This window comes from Trifolium pratense, linkage group LG2 (genome assembly GCF_020283565.1).
Source record: "Trifolium pratense cultivar HEN17-A07 linkage group LG2, ARS_RC_1.1, whole genome shotgun sequence".
NCBI classification, from domain to species: Eukaryota; Viridiplantae; Streptophyta; class Magnoliopsida; order Fabales; family Fabaceae; genus Trifolium; species Trifolium pratense.
Window position 1 is genome coordinate 10094584 of NC_060060.1, and position 17164 is coordinate 10111747.

The following is a 17164-nucleotide window of genomic DNA, read 5'->3' on the forward strand; positions in this document are numbered from 1 at the left end:
ATTTATAAGCGTAACCCATTAAAGACCGGAGTAGTACGAAAAAAAGGGAAAAGTAATAAACATAAACAGGATATTTTGTTTTCTTACTCCGAAAAAAAGGGTCGAGTAATTTTGTCGGTGAATTAATTAAAAATCCCTAAACAAAAAATATAAAAAACATAGTGATTATCTTGTTCAATATTATATTATATTATATTATTAAAAAATATATAAAAGGATTTTGTGCTTTAAAACACAATCCAAACCAACGTGTAACCTTACCCAGATGACAAACTCTAGTGGGAGAGAACAACAAACTCTCTCTCTCTAGAAACTCTTTCTCTCTCTAACCTAAAAACTCGTTAACATAGTTATTTACATAACCCCGTGTCTTTTACTCGTTATATTTTTCAGTTTTCATGAAGATTCACTCTCTCTCTCTTTAACTAACAAACTTAACAACAACCTAGAGAGAGAGAGATGGAAGGTGGAGGAAAAGGCGGTGGAGAGAGAAAGAGAAACGGTGGTGTCGTTGTTGACGGTGGAGCAGAGAGAAGATACAAAGGAATTCGTATGAGAAAGTGGGGTAAATGGGTAGCTGAAATACGAGAACCAAATAAACGTTCTCGTATTTGGTTAGGTTCATATTCTACACCTATCGCCGCCGCTAGAGCTTATGACACCGCCGTTTTCTATCTCCGTGGTCCTTCTGCTCGTCTTAATTTCCCTGAATTACTCGCCGGTGAAAACAACAACAACAACTCTGTTGTTTCTTGTGATTTATCTGCTGCTTCGATTCGTAAAAAAGCTACTGAAGTTGGTGCTAGGGTTGATGCTCTTCAAGCCACTCTTCACCATCATCATCACCATAATCATCATAATCATAACCACCGTGTTACTCCGCCGCCGCCGGAGTTACTTAACGGTGGTGGTGGTGGTGGTTCTGGTGATTTTGCGGAGCGGGTTGATTTGAATAAGATTCCTGAACCGGAGAGTTCAGATTGTGAATGGGAAGTTAATTGAGTTGAGAAAGAAAATTGTGAGAAGAAGAATCGAAAAAAAAAAAAAGTGATTCTTCTTCTTTTTCTTCGCGTTTTGGGGTGGTTGCTAACGTGCGCCGTGGAGGTTTTGTGACGGCTGAAGCAAAAAGTGTTGTTGTTGATGAAGCCTTTGGAGTTTGGTCGGTGGGTGGTGTGGATTAGAGTACTGTTTTTCTTTTCTTTTTTTATTTTTATTTTTTTTTTACTTTTTTTTCTATTGGGTACTTTTTTTATTTAAGATTTTACAGAAGAAATTTTGGCATTGTAAAGATGTTAAATGTAAATTAATTATGATTATTATTATGATTAGTTGGTAGTAATCAAGAGAAACTTAATGTTTCTTTGTTTTTATTTCTATCTTTGGAATGGTTTTTTCCTTCACTTTACTTAACTTATCTCTTGTGTTGGGCTATATTGATTAATTTTCTTATCTTCATGTTATCTTGTTTTGATTCTGATTATGATTTTGTTGGAAACAAAACTTTTTATTTACTAGTATTTTATATTAAATTCGGTTGAAATTATGAATTTTGGAACATGGGTTTATTATGAGTGAGGTGATTCTTTTGATGATGGTAATAAGAATGATGAGAAAGAAATGGGGTAGGGATTTGTCACAAATAGAGACACATGTTAATAGTGTATAACTAAATCATGTTTGAAATTTATCTATACATAGTATTAGAGTGTTTAATCAAAATAGTGCGACACAATTCGTAGATAAGTGAACCATGTTTGATGCTCGATTGATGCATGTAAAATAGTGTGAATTTGGAAGGATTAGTCTCTAATTTGGTAGGGAAAGAAAAGAGTAGGGACATGAGAGTGGCCTACGTTGCCAAGTAGTTGGGTGCAAAGGAGAGAGTGAGCCATGCTAACCACTAAAGTAATAATAAGTACTAAAAAAGTGATAAGATTTAGAGTTAGGTATTTTTCTGGTTCTTCACTATTTTCCATTTGTGATTATTGTAGTATAGTATAGTATTTGTGAAGAGGAAATGGAATGGGCCAGTAACGAAAATGCTCTGTCCACTGCTAATTTCTTCTGTTTTGATAACGATTGATGATGGGGTCGGTTTAATCGGTTTTGTCGTTTAAGACTCATTTTTTAGTCAATCTCACACAACAATTATATCATCCAAAACTATATAATAAAATGAAAAATGCAAACAAATAATTAGTTGGTCTACTGGTGATTGACGCTGGGTTTGGTAGAAAGAATTACAATTTGATTGCTTGCAACTGTAATTGAAAGGGCTGAAACCACTCGATGCTAGAACTAACGTCCGAACCAGATTAAGCAGTGTAGTGGAACAGATACTTGTGATAAAAACAACAATTATATAGAAACTATATAATAAAATGAAAAATACATAAAAAGAAGAGAAAATTATACGAAGATATATATGTCTCCATGTGAAGGCAAAATTACAACTCTTCAATTTGATCAATAAATATAATTTTTTATTTTAGTCTCATATGAGCTGTATCCCATAAATAATATTTGGTTGGTTCATGCTAGGAATAGGATTATGTATCTTGAGCCCTTCTATGTTTGTAGCTAAGAATAGGATTAATCCATCATTTGCGGAGGATTAGAGATATTAATGATTTTTAAGTTGTGGTGGTAACTGTGGATTACATCGAGTTTGACGTAAGTGTGGCATTATTTAGTTAAATTAATTGATTCATGAAAAGTTAATCTCCACGTTAATACTATATGATCAAAGATTCATAGGTGAATGAATATGACAAATGATAGAGAACAAAAAAATTACAGAAAATGCAAGGATATAGCAGTAAAAGACAAATGTCAAATGAAAACTTGGTGAAATAGACAAGAAACGAAAGCTCGTTTGTCAAGAAGTTATTTTTTTTCAGTAACATGAATGGTCAAATTAGGTAGCAAACGAAGAACTTTTGAAGGGTGAAACTTGAGAGTATTAGAAAATACAAAAGGAATCTATTTTAGTATCCTAAATTCAAATAATCTGGTCAATATTATTCACTACATATGAAATTCCACTTAAAGATAAATAAGTAGAATGTTCGGAGTTCGAACCCCGACTCTATATAGTGTGATGTTCCTACCAACTGAACTAAACTCACGAGACAGAGAGATTACGTTTTTAATACGGTTATTATATCCTTTAAAGTGTTTTAGTAATAAATCAATCATTTAGTCGGTAAAATATTTGTAACATTTTATCTTATTAAAAATTACACTGCAGGTCCTTTATCTTATTTTTTTGTAACATTTTGGTCCTTTATCTTTTATTTGTAACACTTTGATCTTTTATCTTTTTTATTTGTAACATTTTAGTCCTTTTTTTTTGTAACACTTTGGTCCTTATCTTATTTATTTATAAAAAATAAAGGACCTAAATGTTACAAATAAAAAATAATAAAGGATCAAAGTGTTACAAAAAAAAAGATAAAGAACCAAAGTGTTACAAAAAAAAGATAAAGGACCAAAGTGTTACAAAAAAATAAGATAAAGGACATGCAGTGTAATTTTGCCTAAAATAAATTAGTAAAGCCACTAGATTTGATCTACTGATGAGAAATTTATATAGTATGCATAAGATCATAGATCCGATCCTCATTGTCAATTGTAAACCAAAAAAATAAAATAAATCAGTAATTTTGTTCCTTCTGAATTGTTCATAATCCCAGCATCCTGTTAAAAAATATCATCTAATATAAAATCTTACCGAAAAATTTCTTCCATAACATATTTTGCATGTGTGAATAACACAGAAGAAAAGAGTACTCACCAAATAAATTACATCCCCTATCTAGTGTTACTCTCAAGTCTCAACCTTGAATGTGATGGGCCAAGAGCCCAAGACATATCATCGTTTAAGCTAAACCACATAAAAGATTTAGTTCTTTTTCTAAATAGATATTAACGCCGTTTGATATTTGCGTCTCAAGTTATTCTTAGTCCGTGGAATATGATTAATATACAACAAATTCACATTTCAACATCATTATCACCATGGTGTTCCTTATCAATTACTACAATCACAATGTGAACATTGGGAATAATAATTAATTGTCACTTTCAAACTTATTATTGTTGATGACAAATATTCCTGTAATAGCAAAACAATATAATAATATAAGATATACATGCCTAAGCCAAAATTTTAATTCTAATTCAAGCAAAGCTTGTGTGAACACTTCAATTGAATCATTGCTTGAAATCAACAAAATCATCTTCTAAATCTCTATCATGCTTTCTTTTCGTTGTCTCGTTTCATTTGAAGTGCAGCTCTTACAACATTTCCTCTTGTGATAATCCCAACCTTCATATCACATTAAAAACATTCACCATTACAAACATGAAACAAGAAGAAAAAAATTAACAATAACAATAGAACGGAGTCTATACCAATCTACCCTCGGCATCTACAACTGGAAGTCGTCGAAATTTTGTTTCCAGCAACAATCTGAAGAATGACATTTGGCGAAGGTCAGCTTAACAAAATAAAAATAGAACATGTTTTCGTAATGAACAGATACTAAGGAAAAGGATAGAAGAACCTAGCAGCATCCTCGAGATTGGTGGTCTCGCGAACGACCATAGGGGCAGCGGTCATTAATTCACCAATCACCTTCCCGTTGGTCTTACTCAGTAGTCTTTGAACCTCGTTGAAAGTCTGCAAGACACCGTGATATTAGTGAAATTAAGCTTTAAGAACTTGAATTAATTAGTTATTAGAATAGCTACAACCAATGCAGAAAATCTAGTTTAATGCAAACATTACCATCTATGAAACATGAACATTTAAAAGGAAAAGGGTTTGTCTGTATTGAACTCTATGGCATGTTTTATATCAACATACGTGTTTTTTTTTTTTTTGACGCAACATGCATGCTTGTTTGGTGAGCATTCAATTATTGTTTTCCTTTCCGCCCGTAGTTAATGAAGAGTCGGTTTGAGATTGTTCCAAATTAAATCCATGCAAATGAGGAAAACATGGGGAAAAGTGACACGCCTACATCAGCAGTAGATGGTTTAGAATAATCTGTCTTGGGACTCCTCAACACACGGCCCTCGTGTCCAGGAGTGGACAGCTGGAGCGTGACATGAGTGACCCGATAGCAGGTTGCTCAACGGATCTTTGATAGGCCTAATAATATCTTAGAATTTTGATTGACCCGATAGCCAGTTTTGTAGGATCTTTGATATAGCCAGTTTTGTAGTATGTTAGTGTATTATAGGTCTGACTACCAAAACATCAGCTTAGTAAAACTCCACTTGTTGGGTAACATTAAGTATTGAAAACATAGTTTTGGTTCCTAAATGTGAATATGCGAGGAAGTCCAGAAAATACCAAAATACAATACTAGTAAATATAAATTAGATAAAAGTGAAAAAAGCTTTAACATACCTTCCAAGTACTGTCAACTTCTGGAAACATGCTGTTATCTGTTCGCCCATGACCTGAAACCAGCATTGCGCATTTTATTTCAGCTTAGAACCCAAACTTGGGAATAGAAACAGATAAAAAATGCCAAAAAAGTTCATAGTATATCCTCACTCTGAAATGAAAATGCTACAAGTTTCCGAATGTGGTAAAATTCAAGCTTGCAACAAATGAGAGCAGATCATTTTTTTTTAGAAAAAGATCAAATTACCTGAAATAGAGTCCAGTGCTAATAAGTCGTAATCTGAAACAACGCCAACCTGCAAAGCATAAAGAACACTTAGAAAAAAAATCCATGACAAATAATACTGCAATTTTAAGCTGAATTAACTGTATTAAATATGTTTGTAGTATAAATGAAGAATAGTCCGAACTAAGCCAAAGCATTATGAAGACATTCAAAGGTTAAAATTAGCTCTCTATGATTATGTTAAATAAATACTGTAGTTAATAAAACAAGATGTATACATAGACAATCTTCTGATTCATTAAAATCAGCTGCAACTGAATCTTATCCAGCGACACTTCATGTAATGAAGTTTTGTTTTCACATTGACGGTTTCTTAAAATGGTATCTTCTTACTCAAATCAGAATTAGAAGGTCTTGAAATTTTTCCTTTGTTAAAAATTCAAAGCGGCGTAATATAGCAGGTGTTTTGACAATAAAGGAATGAATTAAAGGACACCAGATTTCAAACAAGGAAAAAGTTAGGCTGTCTAATGTAAGAGGCTCCCACCATCACAAGATTTAATAATTACATGTACAAGTCATAACCTTATTTCATTTATGATTTGTTTGACAAATGCTCATAAAGTGTATTTATATATTTAAGACCAAATGAATACGAAAAAGCACAAGTTTTATCAATAAATATAGTACTAGAGAAAATGGGTAGGCATAACTTACTAGCTTCCAGTTATCATCAATCACCGGAAAACCGGTTATTCTGTGTTCAACAAGAGATTCCAAAGCTGTTGCAAAATAACATGTTAGAAATTTAAATATAGAATCTAATGCCCACCAACAAACTAACCACCAACAAGGTATATACCTTCATCCACAGTTGTTGTGGGCTTCACTACTTGTAACTCATCTTTCTTTGTCATAAAGTCACCGACAGTGTACACTCCATTTTTTGGCTGCACATTATGTTAAAACACATGATATGTCATACTAGAGTTATTACATTAGCACATGACCACAGTAGACCCAAAATATAAATATAAATATAAATAATAAGAAATGAAATTGGTCTTGAATTTTGTTACTGCAAATGGGACCTTCCTCTATTTGAAAGTTAGAGTTTTGGTTGGGCCTAACTCAACCCTACAAAACCAGTTTGTAAGGTAAGGAAGGATTACCCTCACCTATAAACATATCCTCATGTCATCTCTCATCCAATGTGGGACTCTTGACAGAAAGAAGCAGATGTAAATTGACATTGTTTTCTGACTCTACATCACTCTTCAATTACTATGGCTTTGTTTGGTAAAAAGTATCCGATGGTGAATAAGCTAGCAAGTAGTAGATAACTTACACTAGTAGCATTTAGCAGATAAACTAGTAGACTGAATTTGAAATGATCGGTAAAAGTAGCGATTGAACTAGTAGGTTAAATTTGAAATGGTTGGTAAAAGTAGCGATTGAACTAACTTATACATATAAAATGACATTAAAAAGTATTTTAATATTTTTTCAATCAAGATAACAAGGGTAAAAATGAACGGGGGCGGGGAAATGATATACTATAAGCTCAAACGGTTACACGGTTACGCTACTTGACGTAACATCTCAGAAAATGTTATAAGCTAGTAAAAAACTATTACCAACTATTACCGGAGTACATCTAGTATGATCATAAGTTAGGGGAAACAAAACCTAATTCTTCATATTAGGGGAAACAAATAAATAACTCCTCCTAAGTCTGAACAATCAATCAATATAATTCCCTAATACAAGTTAGTTACCTTTGAAGGTGCAGCATTTCAACCATTTTGGCAAAAACACTCTACCTCTTCAATAAGCAACAATATAATAAAGTTTCTTTATAATCAAATTCAAAAGCTCAACTAAACAAATTTCCCAATCTTTTTTCAATAAATTGCTGAGCAAGTGAGCATAATAAAATTGGATACTAAATCTAATCCATAATAATCAAACTAAGTATATTTCAAATCCTAACACATACCGGCACGGAATTAGCGGTGAGTGTATTGGCGGCGAAGAGAGGGGAACCACGAAGAGTAGTTGGAAGATGAACGGAGCTGTGGAAGCAGCGGAAACCGACAGTGGCGCGTGGAATGAAAATTGGACGGTGAGTGGCGGAAGAGAGTGCAGAGAAAGGGAGAGTGACCGAGTCCATAATAATTGGATTGCGATTTGACTCAGTATGGACTCGGGGGTTTTGGGGAATTTGAAGGAGTTGAGAGAGAAATCTGTAATTGTGCAGATATTGTTGTTGCAATTGCAAGCTTACTCCACTTGCTTGCTTCTGTCTTTGCACGACAAAAGACAACAACACCGTAACTATAAACCGACTCACATTTCCACTTCATTTCTTATCTTTCTTTCTTTATTTCTTTCCTTTCTTTTTTTAAAAATTAGTTTAAACAATTTAGGTCGATATTTAAGATTACTATTATCTTAATGTAAAAAATTTATTTAAAATAAAATATTTTTAGATATAAATGAAAATTATTTATTCAATTTTTTATTTTATGTTTCAATGACAAATAATGATCTCGTATTTATTTTATTGTTATTAATAGTTAGTAGTAATTATAAATTTGGTAGTAATATTATTTATTTTATTTTTGATGAAAAATATTGTTTATGTTTCATTTTTTTTTAATATAGTTATTGTTTATGTTTCTATTTCTATATTTCTATTTTTCTGTATTCAGCTTATTTTTCTATATTTTTTCGATAATTTATTTTTTTTGACTAAACTCTCTATAATTTTTTTATTTTTTTTTCCTATTTTTATGCATAGATTCCTATATAATTTTTTTTTTGTACTTATCTTATTCTTTCTATTATATTTTTTGTATTTATCTTATGTTGTTTCTATATTTTTTATTTTATTTTTTAGTGAAATTATAACGAAAAATATAAAACTTGCAACGTAATTAAAAGTACTAAAGATAAATTAGTAATTTTGGTGGTAATCAATTTTAATATATTAATAATAGATATATACTCGTTAGAATTTTACTTTTAAGATGAGTATAAAAAATGTTTAAAATTTGGATATTAACTTTTACATGTATATATATATATATATATATATATATATATATATATATATAATATGATGTCGTTACTTTCTACCAACAAAATTAGTTTTTTCACTTCATTTTAGTACTATAGTATGTTATGTTTGATCAACCAAAAAAGGTGAAGGAAAGAAAGGAAAAATTAATGTGAAAAGTAAAATATAAGATTTTTTTTTTTAGTTGTTTGAATGAAGTATAAATTAGAAAGAAAGTTTTGGACTTTTTTTGCTAATATATAATCAGGTATATTCAATTTGACTCATTTAGTTAATTTTATTTTGAGTTTGATTCTATACACTAATCATGTACTTTTATGTCATTTTATAATTACAATAAATAAATTTGTCAAATACTTTAATTTCATTCTACTAATTTTTCAACTATATATAAACTAATTTATAGCTTAATTATACCAAGCCTTAATTTAACTACTTGAGTCCTATTAGTTCTCTCTTCTTGTGTCGAAAGGGAGTTGCGCTTAAGAAGATATTTTAGGCCAGAAATCTGAAGTTGTTGATGACTTGATTTTGCTTAGTCCAGACATCGATAATTTCTCTCCGGACCCTGCCTTTTTTTTATACCCCCAAACTGACTTGTTTGCTCTTCGGGGTAATTTGGTTTCTACAAACAACCGATGTTAATAGAGGTTTCTACAAAATTGAAAAATAATAAAATTACCTAATATATTTTAGATTTTTTTTAATAGAGGTTTTAGATTTCTTTTTTATATTATTAGAGTTAAATTTATTTTATAGCATTATAAAAAAAAATTATAGCATACCCAAAAATATTTATTTTATATATAAATATAATATATAATAACTATTTTTGTTTGACTGAACAAATGGCGCTAGTTTCCCCTCCTTATTTTCACTAAATTTTTAGAATAAGATGAGACGGAAATACAAACTCTGTCCCAAGTTTGTGACAGAAAAATCAATTCATCTCAATATTGAGACAGAATATTCATTCTGTCCCAAGCAAATAAATAATCATTTTAAAAAACAGTTGTGACAGAAATGTGTCGCAAATTCCGTCCCCATTTAATTATTTTGGGACAGATTTTAATTCCGTCACAAATTTCCGTCCCAGTTTCATTTTTTTCTAGTAGTGAACCGATGTTTGTATTGTTCGGTTTCTACAAACCGAAGTTTACCTTTTTCCCTGTATTATTTCTGCGTTGTTGCTTTAATTGTCGAGGGGCTTGAAGTAAACAAATAAGCATAATCTCAAATTGACATAAATTGAGTGAAGAGTAGGCTTACATATGACCGTCGCTAAGCCGAGTCCCGGTCCAATTGACGAGATCTGGTTTTTCAGTTTTTATAAACCGAAGTTTGTATTTTTTGGTTTCTACATACTGAAGTTTACCTTTTGCTCATCCCTAATTTATCTGAAATCGGCAGAATGACGGCGGCGGTGATGAGTGATCCGAGAGATGAAATAGCTGCACATCTCCTTTAAATCAATTGAGCGAAAGTTGTTGTGATTGTGATTGTGAGTTCGAACGATTCTCGCTTTCACACGGTGGTGTGAGAAACATCACGAAAAACAAAGTGATGAGAACGATTCTTCTTCCGCCAGGAACGCGAATTGAAGAAGCTTTTTGGATGAGAAAGATGAAAGGGAGAGAAAGAAGCTTCCGAACAATAGCAAGGTTATTCGGTTTCTAAAAACCGAGCGTCGTATATTTCGGTTCATATAAACCGATTTTTCTTGTTGCAAAAGAAAATCTCCTATTTTATTAGATTACATTTAAAGCCCAAACCTTACAATAAATTTTTTTTTTTATACAAACCCTGTTTTTCATAACTAGTCTACTCTACCATATAAAGATGTTTTCTCTTCCCACCTCCCGTGAATCTTTTATACCCCTAATATTCCAATTTTGCCCTTACAGAAAAATTCGATTCGCAGAAACCGAATTTTTACTAGTGCAAATCCAGAGTAAATTTCGGTTTTTAGAAATCGAAATTTGTTTTCAAGGCAAAAAAAAACTTCAGTTTCTACAAACCGATGTTTTTTCAAGGACAAAATTGGAAATTCAGGGATAAAAGATTAACGGGGTGGGAAGAGAAAACATCCCATATATAGTGTCATCCATCATATTCATATCATACGATATAAAAAAATATTCACATGATATAAAAATCTGTCATCTTCTCCAATTGTTAGAATGGCGCCAGGCAACAAGGGCTCCACCGGAACCATAACATCACCGACGTCACTTCCTATGGAACTTGTGGAAGAAGAAAACCTGTGTAGGTTACCAGTGAAGATACTCCTGCAACTCCGCTGCATATGCAAATCCTGGAAATCTCTAATTTCCGATGATCCTAAATTTGCAAAGAAGCAACTTCGCAAATTATAGAACGTTCCTTATGTGGAAAATCAACATACCTATCCAATGACTGTGTTTGTGTATATCTCTGACGATGATCAAGTGCTATTTGGTTTTCGTGACTTGATAAGTTCGAAACTCAAGCTAGTTGTTTACAATTTATTATGACTTTATAGATCATTGTTAGTTGATGTTTTGATTTCACTTGCTTTTTTTAGTTAGAGCCTGTCATTGTACATTTTAAATAGTTTGTAATCTTGCACATTGCATTATGAATTGAACTAAATATATTATTGTGATGTTTTCTAGAATATTAATTTTAGCAAATATGTAACCTTTTTTTCCTTCAAAATATCCACATATTTTCTCTCTGCCAAATATTTAGCCTTTTGAAAATTGGATTTCTAGTAATGAGAGTTTTGTATCATCCTATCTTACCTTATGAGAGTTTTGTATTAGAAGTAGTTGTTCACATTTTAATTACTTACTCTTTGAGGGTAAATGGCACCATGTTTGATATGTTTCAAACTTTGCACCTGTTTTAACCTATTATCCTATACTTCCATTATGAAAAGTGTTTTGTTATAGCCTATATAGATCTCTAAAATATGCTTTGTTGGAGAGACTAGAAAGGGACTGTGTGGTGCTTCTTTATTGCCATGGCCTTAAATCTGTGTTTTCATTTTGATATTTGTGTATGTGAGTGAACTCTTATGAAAATTTGAACCAGCAATTGCTCTCTAAATTTTGATTCAGGCCAACTATGCCTATATGTAATGATATGTAGTTTGAACCTGAATTCTTTATGCATTCTTCTACCTTAAGTCCGTTCCGCATATGGGGAAATAGTCTAAAGTTGGAAAGGCATATCCTTCTATCCTTATGTTTGCATTTGTTGGAGAGGTCAACCCCTTAATTGGATCTCATTACCTCAATGCTGGGAAGTGGGAAATTCCCATGGATAGATGAATCTTAAGATGTTAAATGAATTTATTTCACCTTGCTGTTTCTCAAACTACTTATTATGTTGCAAAAGTGCTTGGCAAGAAGCAAGAATTTGCAGCAGCACTGTAAAATGTTGTATTCATTATCTTTTCTTTGAATAATAGATACATCAACAGATGCTTAATATTCAGATGCTTAACGAATTTGTAAGGCCTGCTGAGGCTAAAACTTTTCAAGTTGTTTTAAAAATGAATCATGCTAATGAGTGTCTCACCAGACCTTTTTTTTTTTACAATTGAGCCAATGAGGATCGTACATGAAAAGGGATTTGATGCTCCTATTTCCCCGGTTTTAATTAATTCTAATTGTAATATTGCATGCTCTTTTAGTTTTAGATTGTAAGAGTACTACTATCGCTTGTTTAGTTCGTTAACTCAAGCCTTTTATTATATGTAAACTTCCTTACACAAGTTATTACAATGGAAGTTTTCTCTCCCGACCCCCCTCATTTCTTTTCTACCCTCCAAAAATCTCATTTTGCCCCTTGCGGTATGAAAATTTTTTGCCAAAAAACTTCGGTTTATATAAACCGAAGTTTTTAAACATGGAAAAAAAATTCGGTTTATATAAACCAAAATAACATATACCCCCCAAAAAGAAGGAAATTTTATGTGAAAATTCGTGTAGAGCTACCTGTGGTAAATTTATCATATCTCTCTGAATATAGGTCATATGCTAATGATTTTTAATCCAGTGTAAAGAAGACAAAATTTACTACAAGATTGACACCAGAATTATTAAATTTCATTAAGTATAGTATGAGAAAATCTACCTACAAGTTTGAGAAAAGTTTCTGCAAAATGTTGTAGAGATATCTGTGGTAAATTTATCATAGCTCTCTGAATATAAGTCGTATGCTAATAATTTTTTATCCAGTGTAAAGAAGACAAAATTTACTAATATATTGACACCGGAATTGTTAAATTTCATTAAGTATAGTATGAGAAAAGTTTATGCTCTGTTTCTGTACCAGTACCCATTATTTCGTCAAACTGAACCAATTGGATAGTTAACCCTCAAAACAAAAATTATATTTGTATTCTTGACACCCTAAGCTTTCAAACGAGTGGTCATTTACTCAAATCGGACATCGTTTAGTATTTCAAATAAATTGTGGAAATTGAGGGTCTCATGCAGAATTTATGCAGGAAAGCTGGAAAAAAATTTGGAACACAATATTTCGGTTTATATAAACCGAAATTTTTTAGCATGACAAAAAAATTCGGTTCGTATAAACCGAAGTACCCCCAAGGGCAAAAACGAAAATTCAGGGGGTAGAAAAGAAATGAGGGGGGTCGGGAGAGAAACCATCATTACAATGGACATAGGCTTTTTCTTGGTCGAAAAGACATGGGCTTTAGAATTCAAGAACTTCTCTGTTGGGCCGATATTTCCAGCCAGATCCATAATGAGATCATGATGTTTTCTCTCCCCACCCCCCATGATTCTTTTATACCCCCCAATATTCCGATTTTGCCCTTGCAAAAAACTTCGGTTCGCAGAAACCGAATTTTTTCTAGTACAAATTCAGAGTAAATTTCGGTTTTCAAGGCAAAAAAAACTTCGGTTTCTATAAACCGAAATTTTTCGCATGGGCAAAATTGGAAATTCAGGGGGTATAAAAGAATCACGGGGGGTGGGAAGAGAAAACATATCTGAGATCATTGTATTTGAGTTGGCCCACTACTACTTTTTTTTAAGCAAAAAAAAATACAGTTTTTTGTTTTATCACCTCAAAATATATTTTAATATTTGTATCACTAAATAGATTTTATTTTCTAAAAATTAATTCTGGTTTTTCATTCTCTGGTGTCAATTTGGGTGGACTAATTTAGTTTCTTCAAAAAAAAAATCTGGTTTTTGCATTTTATTTTTACCAATAATGGCCATACTATTGTTTGATTGGGAAGAAAAAGTGAAAGAAACATCATATGCCGAAAACATGTACAATTTCAAAATAGTTTTCTTATAAGTTGTTTTAAGGCAAATAAGTAAAGTGTGTGAGATTTGAATCTCAATTTTTATATATAAAATGTGATATTCCACAAACTGAATTAAATTTAGGGGACTGATTGTTGCTTAAATTTAGGGGACTGATTGTTGCTTTATGCAAATCAATTTGAATGAACAAATGAATTAGACATATCATATATCTTCATGACTCAAACAAAGCCAACAACAATCTAGTCTCCATGTGTTCCAATGAAAAGGGTACTTATGATTAAAGTTGTGTCTTGTAGTGGAAATAAATATTACAAAATGGGACCCCAAGCAAGGAAACCTAGATTCGCATCAATCTTTCAATGGTGATGATGATCCCATATGGCCATATAAGATGACTCGTGACATATATGGTGCCGACGTGAGATATTTCTACATAAATTATTTGGAAGTAAATGTAAACGTGGCGTCTAGTGTAATGAAGAGTAGGTTTCTCTTCTTTTGAAGAAAAAATAAAGACTCCTAGGGCCCAATAGAGCCCATGTTAGAAAAATACAAAGGAATAGACAAGAGAGAAAATATCTATCTTTTAGCACCCTACTTCAATATTTGCGATAGCATGTTTTGCAAGATTAGTTCATGTTGTTTAGTATGAGTATAGGAAAATAGAAATATAATCAAAGTATCAAGGCCAACCATAGAGATGTTGATTATTGTTGCGAAGTAAATGTGCGGTTAGAAGTCTCACATCACTAATTGTAAAGGTAAAAATTGAGTACTTTATAATGAGATCATTTATATATTTAATGTCTTAAAATTTTAGATTAAGGTTTAATATTCAACTTACTTATGTTGTTGTTCTTGATCTAATATGAATGATGATCTAGCTCGCCTCATGACCCAGCAAAAACCAAATATATTTAAGACATTAAATATATTATTTTTAAGATTATATTATCAATTTATTTCCTTAATTAGTGCTTCAAAAATACTAGTTAATATTTTTCTTTTTTAATGAGCATATTTGAATTAATGTAAATGAGGTTCACTCAAACTTGTGGTCATATACGAACCGGATCCATATTCTCTGTTTTGTTTTGTTTTGTAGATATTTGAAAGATTTCACAACTTGCATCCTCGTGTCTTATGAATCATCAAATCCCAACCTTAACATGGGATGCCTTTAAGAATCCAAAAACATTATTAAAATTATTTTTATGCCTTTATCATTTAATTTTGATAATATTTTTAACATCATACGAAAAGTTTAATAATTTAACATTTGTCTAAGTCAATAAAAATGTATAATAATATTTGTCAAATAAAAAAGGCAGACACAATAAGCAGCAAAGATATGACAAAAGGGAATAATTATCATTTCATAGGATTCTCTAGGTGTTGGTTGGTCCATTTCTAAAATTGTGCAAATAACACAATGGTTGAAAATAGCTATATTCTATATACAGAAAATACACATGAAGCCATAGATCCATACCTAGCTACCACCTACCACTCCATTAATATTCGATTTTGTTTGTCAATGAAAGAAAACGTTACTATACGAATATGTTCTTTTAAAAAAAAAATTACTTTCGTATACAAAAGTCATCTTTAAAGAAAAGATATATATGCTTCCAAAGCCAATGTATTTTATCTTCCGTGTGCATTAATAATTTATTTTGCTTAATAAAATTTAAGGTAAATACAATGAACTTTGCTAACACTTTCTCATTCTCCTTGTGACTTACGTTGCTACCTTTTTATAGTAATCTACTTGAACCCTTATATGGTATTGTCTACATAAAAATTCAGATTCAACTAATCTTGCATTATTGCATATATTGCTATAACTTGTGATTTTAAAACTCTTGAAATTATGGTTTACTCGTTTGTAAAACTTTATCAATTGTAACTTTTGCTTTAAATATATGTTGTAGTAGTTTCACAAGCTAAATGAAATTACATGCAAGAAATCCCAAAAGGAAATAAGAAGTCGAGTTTTGCAGTCAATTTTGTTGGGTTTAATGAAATAAAAACTTTTCTATAAAAAAGCATAAAAACATTGCCATGGAGGGAGTGCAGATTTTGTTTTCAAGATCTATTGGGGATTGAGTGCTCAACTAATGGAAGATATCAACGAAGCACCTAACATATATACAAAATATATCTATTTGGTTAAAAATTTAGACAAAATACATTTATTTTGATGGATCAATTTTTGCTTATACTTTGAGACAGATGGAATGGTAGTTATTTAAAAATTCTGTTATTTTTATCGACAAACATATGTTATATTAATATAAGTTGCTCATAAAATTTTAGTCTTGTTAGTTAAAAAAAATATTATTTGTACCGTGAGTTTAGTTCAGTTGGTATGACATTGCATTATATATGTAGGGGGTCGGGGTTCGAACTTCGGTCATCCCATTTATCCACCTATTAGGGTGGAATTTCTAATCATTAGACTTTTTGACAAAAAAAAAAATAAATTATTATCTAATACAAATCTTGACATAGAGTAACCTTTTAAACTAAATAGGTTGCTCATAAAATTTGAGTCTTGTCAATTAAAAAAATTATTATCTAATATAAAAACTTGACATAGAGTAAACCATAACCCTTATCAGGCAACCTAACTTATTTTCGTCCCCTACTTATATTTCAAACGTGTCATACAATCCATGGAGTTTCTACCCACCATATAGAGAAGCATTAAATGATTTTTGTTCTATATATCTTGATTATTTGTTTCATATGAGGATGTAATTCATTTCAAACCTAACAATAATCCTAAACTATGATTTATGGTTTGTAATGGACCAGGACCATGACCAAGATATTTAAGTTTGATCATGTGTAAAATAAACAAACGAAGAGGAAGTAATAATGATATATATATGAAAGAAAAGAACCTAAATGATCCATTTTTGTTAATATAGAGTTGTATAATTTGCAGACACCGTTATATGTGTTTTATGATCTTGATGCCAAAATAGTCAAACAAAAGTTAGGTGCGGTAATATATAAGAATTTTAATGTTGGAACAGAAGTTAGGTCGAATACATAGGTAATAAAGTGGTGGGTTAAGGATAATAAAGGTGGTGGGCCTAGTAAGTGGTACCGTTTGCTGTTGTTGAGAGAGAAAG

At 31.5% G+C, this 17164-nt stretch overlaps 2 protein-coding genes across 2 annotated transcripts; one reads left to right on the plus strand and one right to left on the minus strand.

Annotated features, from left to right (window-relative positions):
* The first annotated feature begins 242 nt into the window (after positions 1–242).
* LOC123905844 (ethylene-responsive transcription factor ERF010-like) lies at positions 243–1376 on the plus strand. Its single transcript, XM_045955601.1, has one exon. The coding sequence runs from the start codon at positions 460–462 to the stop codon at positions 1000–1002; it is 543 nt and encodes a 180-aa protein (XP_045811557.1). The 5' UTR covers positions 243–459; the 3' UTR covers positions 1003–1376.
* A 2567-nt stretch (positions 1377–3943) lies between these two features.
* LOC123905845 (CBS domain-containing protein CBSX1, chloroplastic) lies at positions 3944–7999 on the minus strand. Its single transcript, XM_045955602.1, has 8 exons — positions 7645–7999; positions 6508–6595; positions 6363–6427; positions 5667–5715; positions 5420–5472; positions 4569–4684; positions 4417–4474; positions 3944–4330 (listed from the first exon to the last, which is right to left on the minus strand). Exons 1-8 carry the CDS (start codon positions 7816–7818, stop codon positions 4256–4258), a joined length of 678 nt encoding a protein of 225 aa, XP_045811558.1. The 5' UTR covers positions 7819–7999; the 3' UTR covers positions 3944–4255.
* Between the last annotated feature and the right edge of the window lie 9165 nt (positions 8000–17164).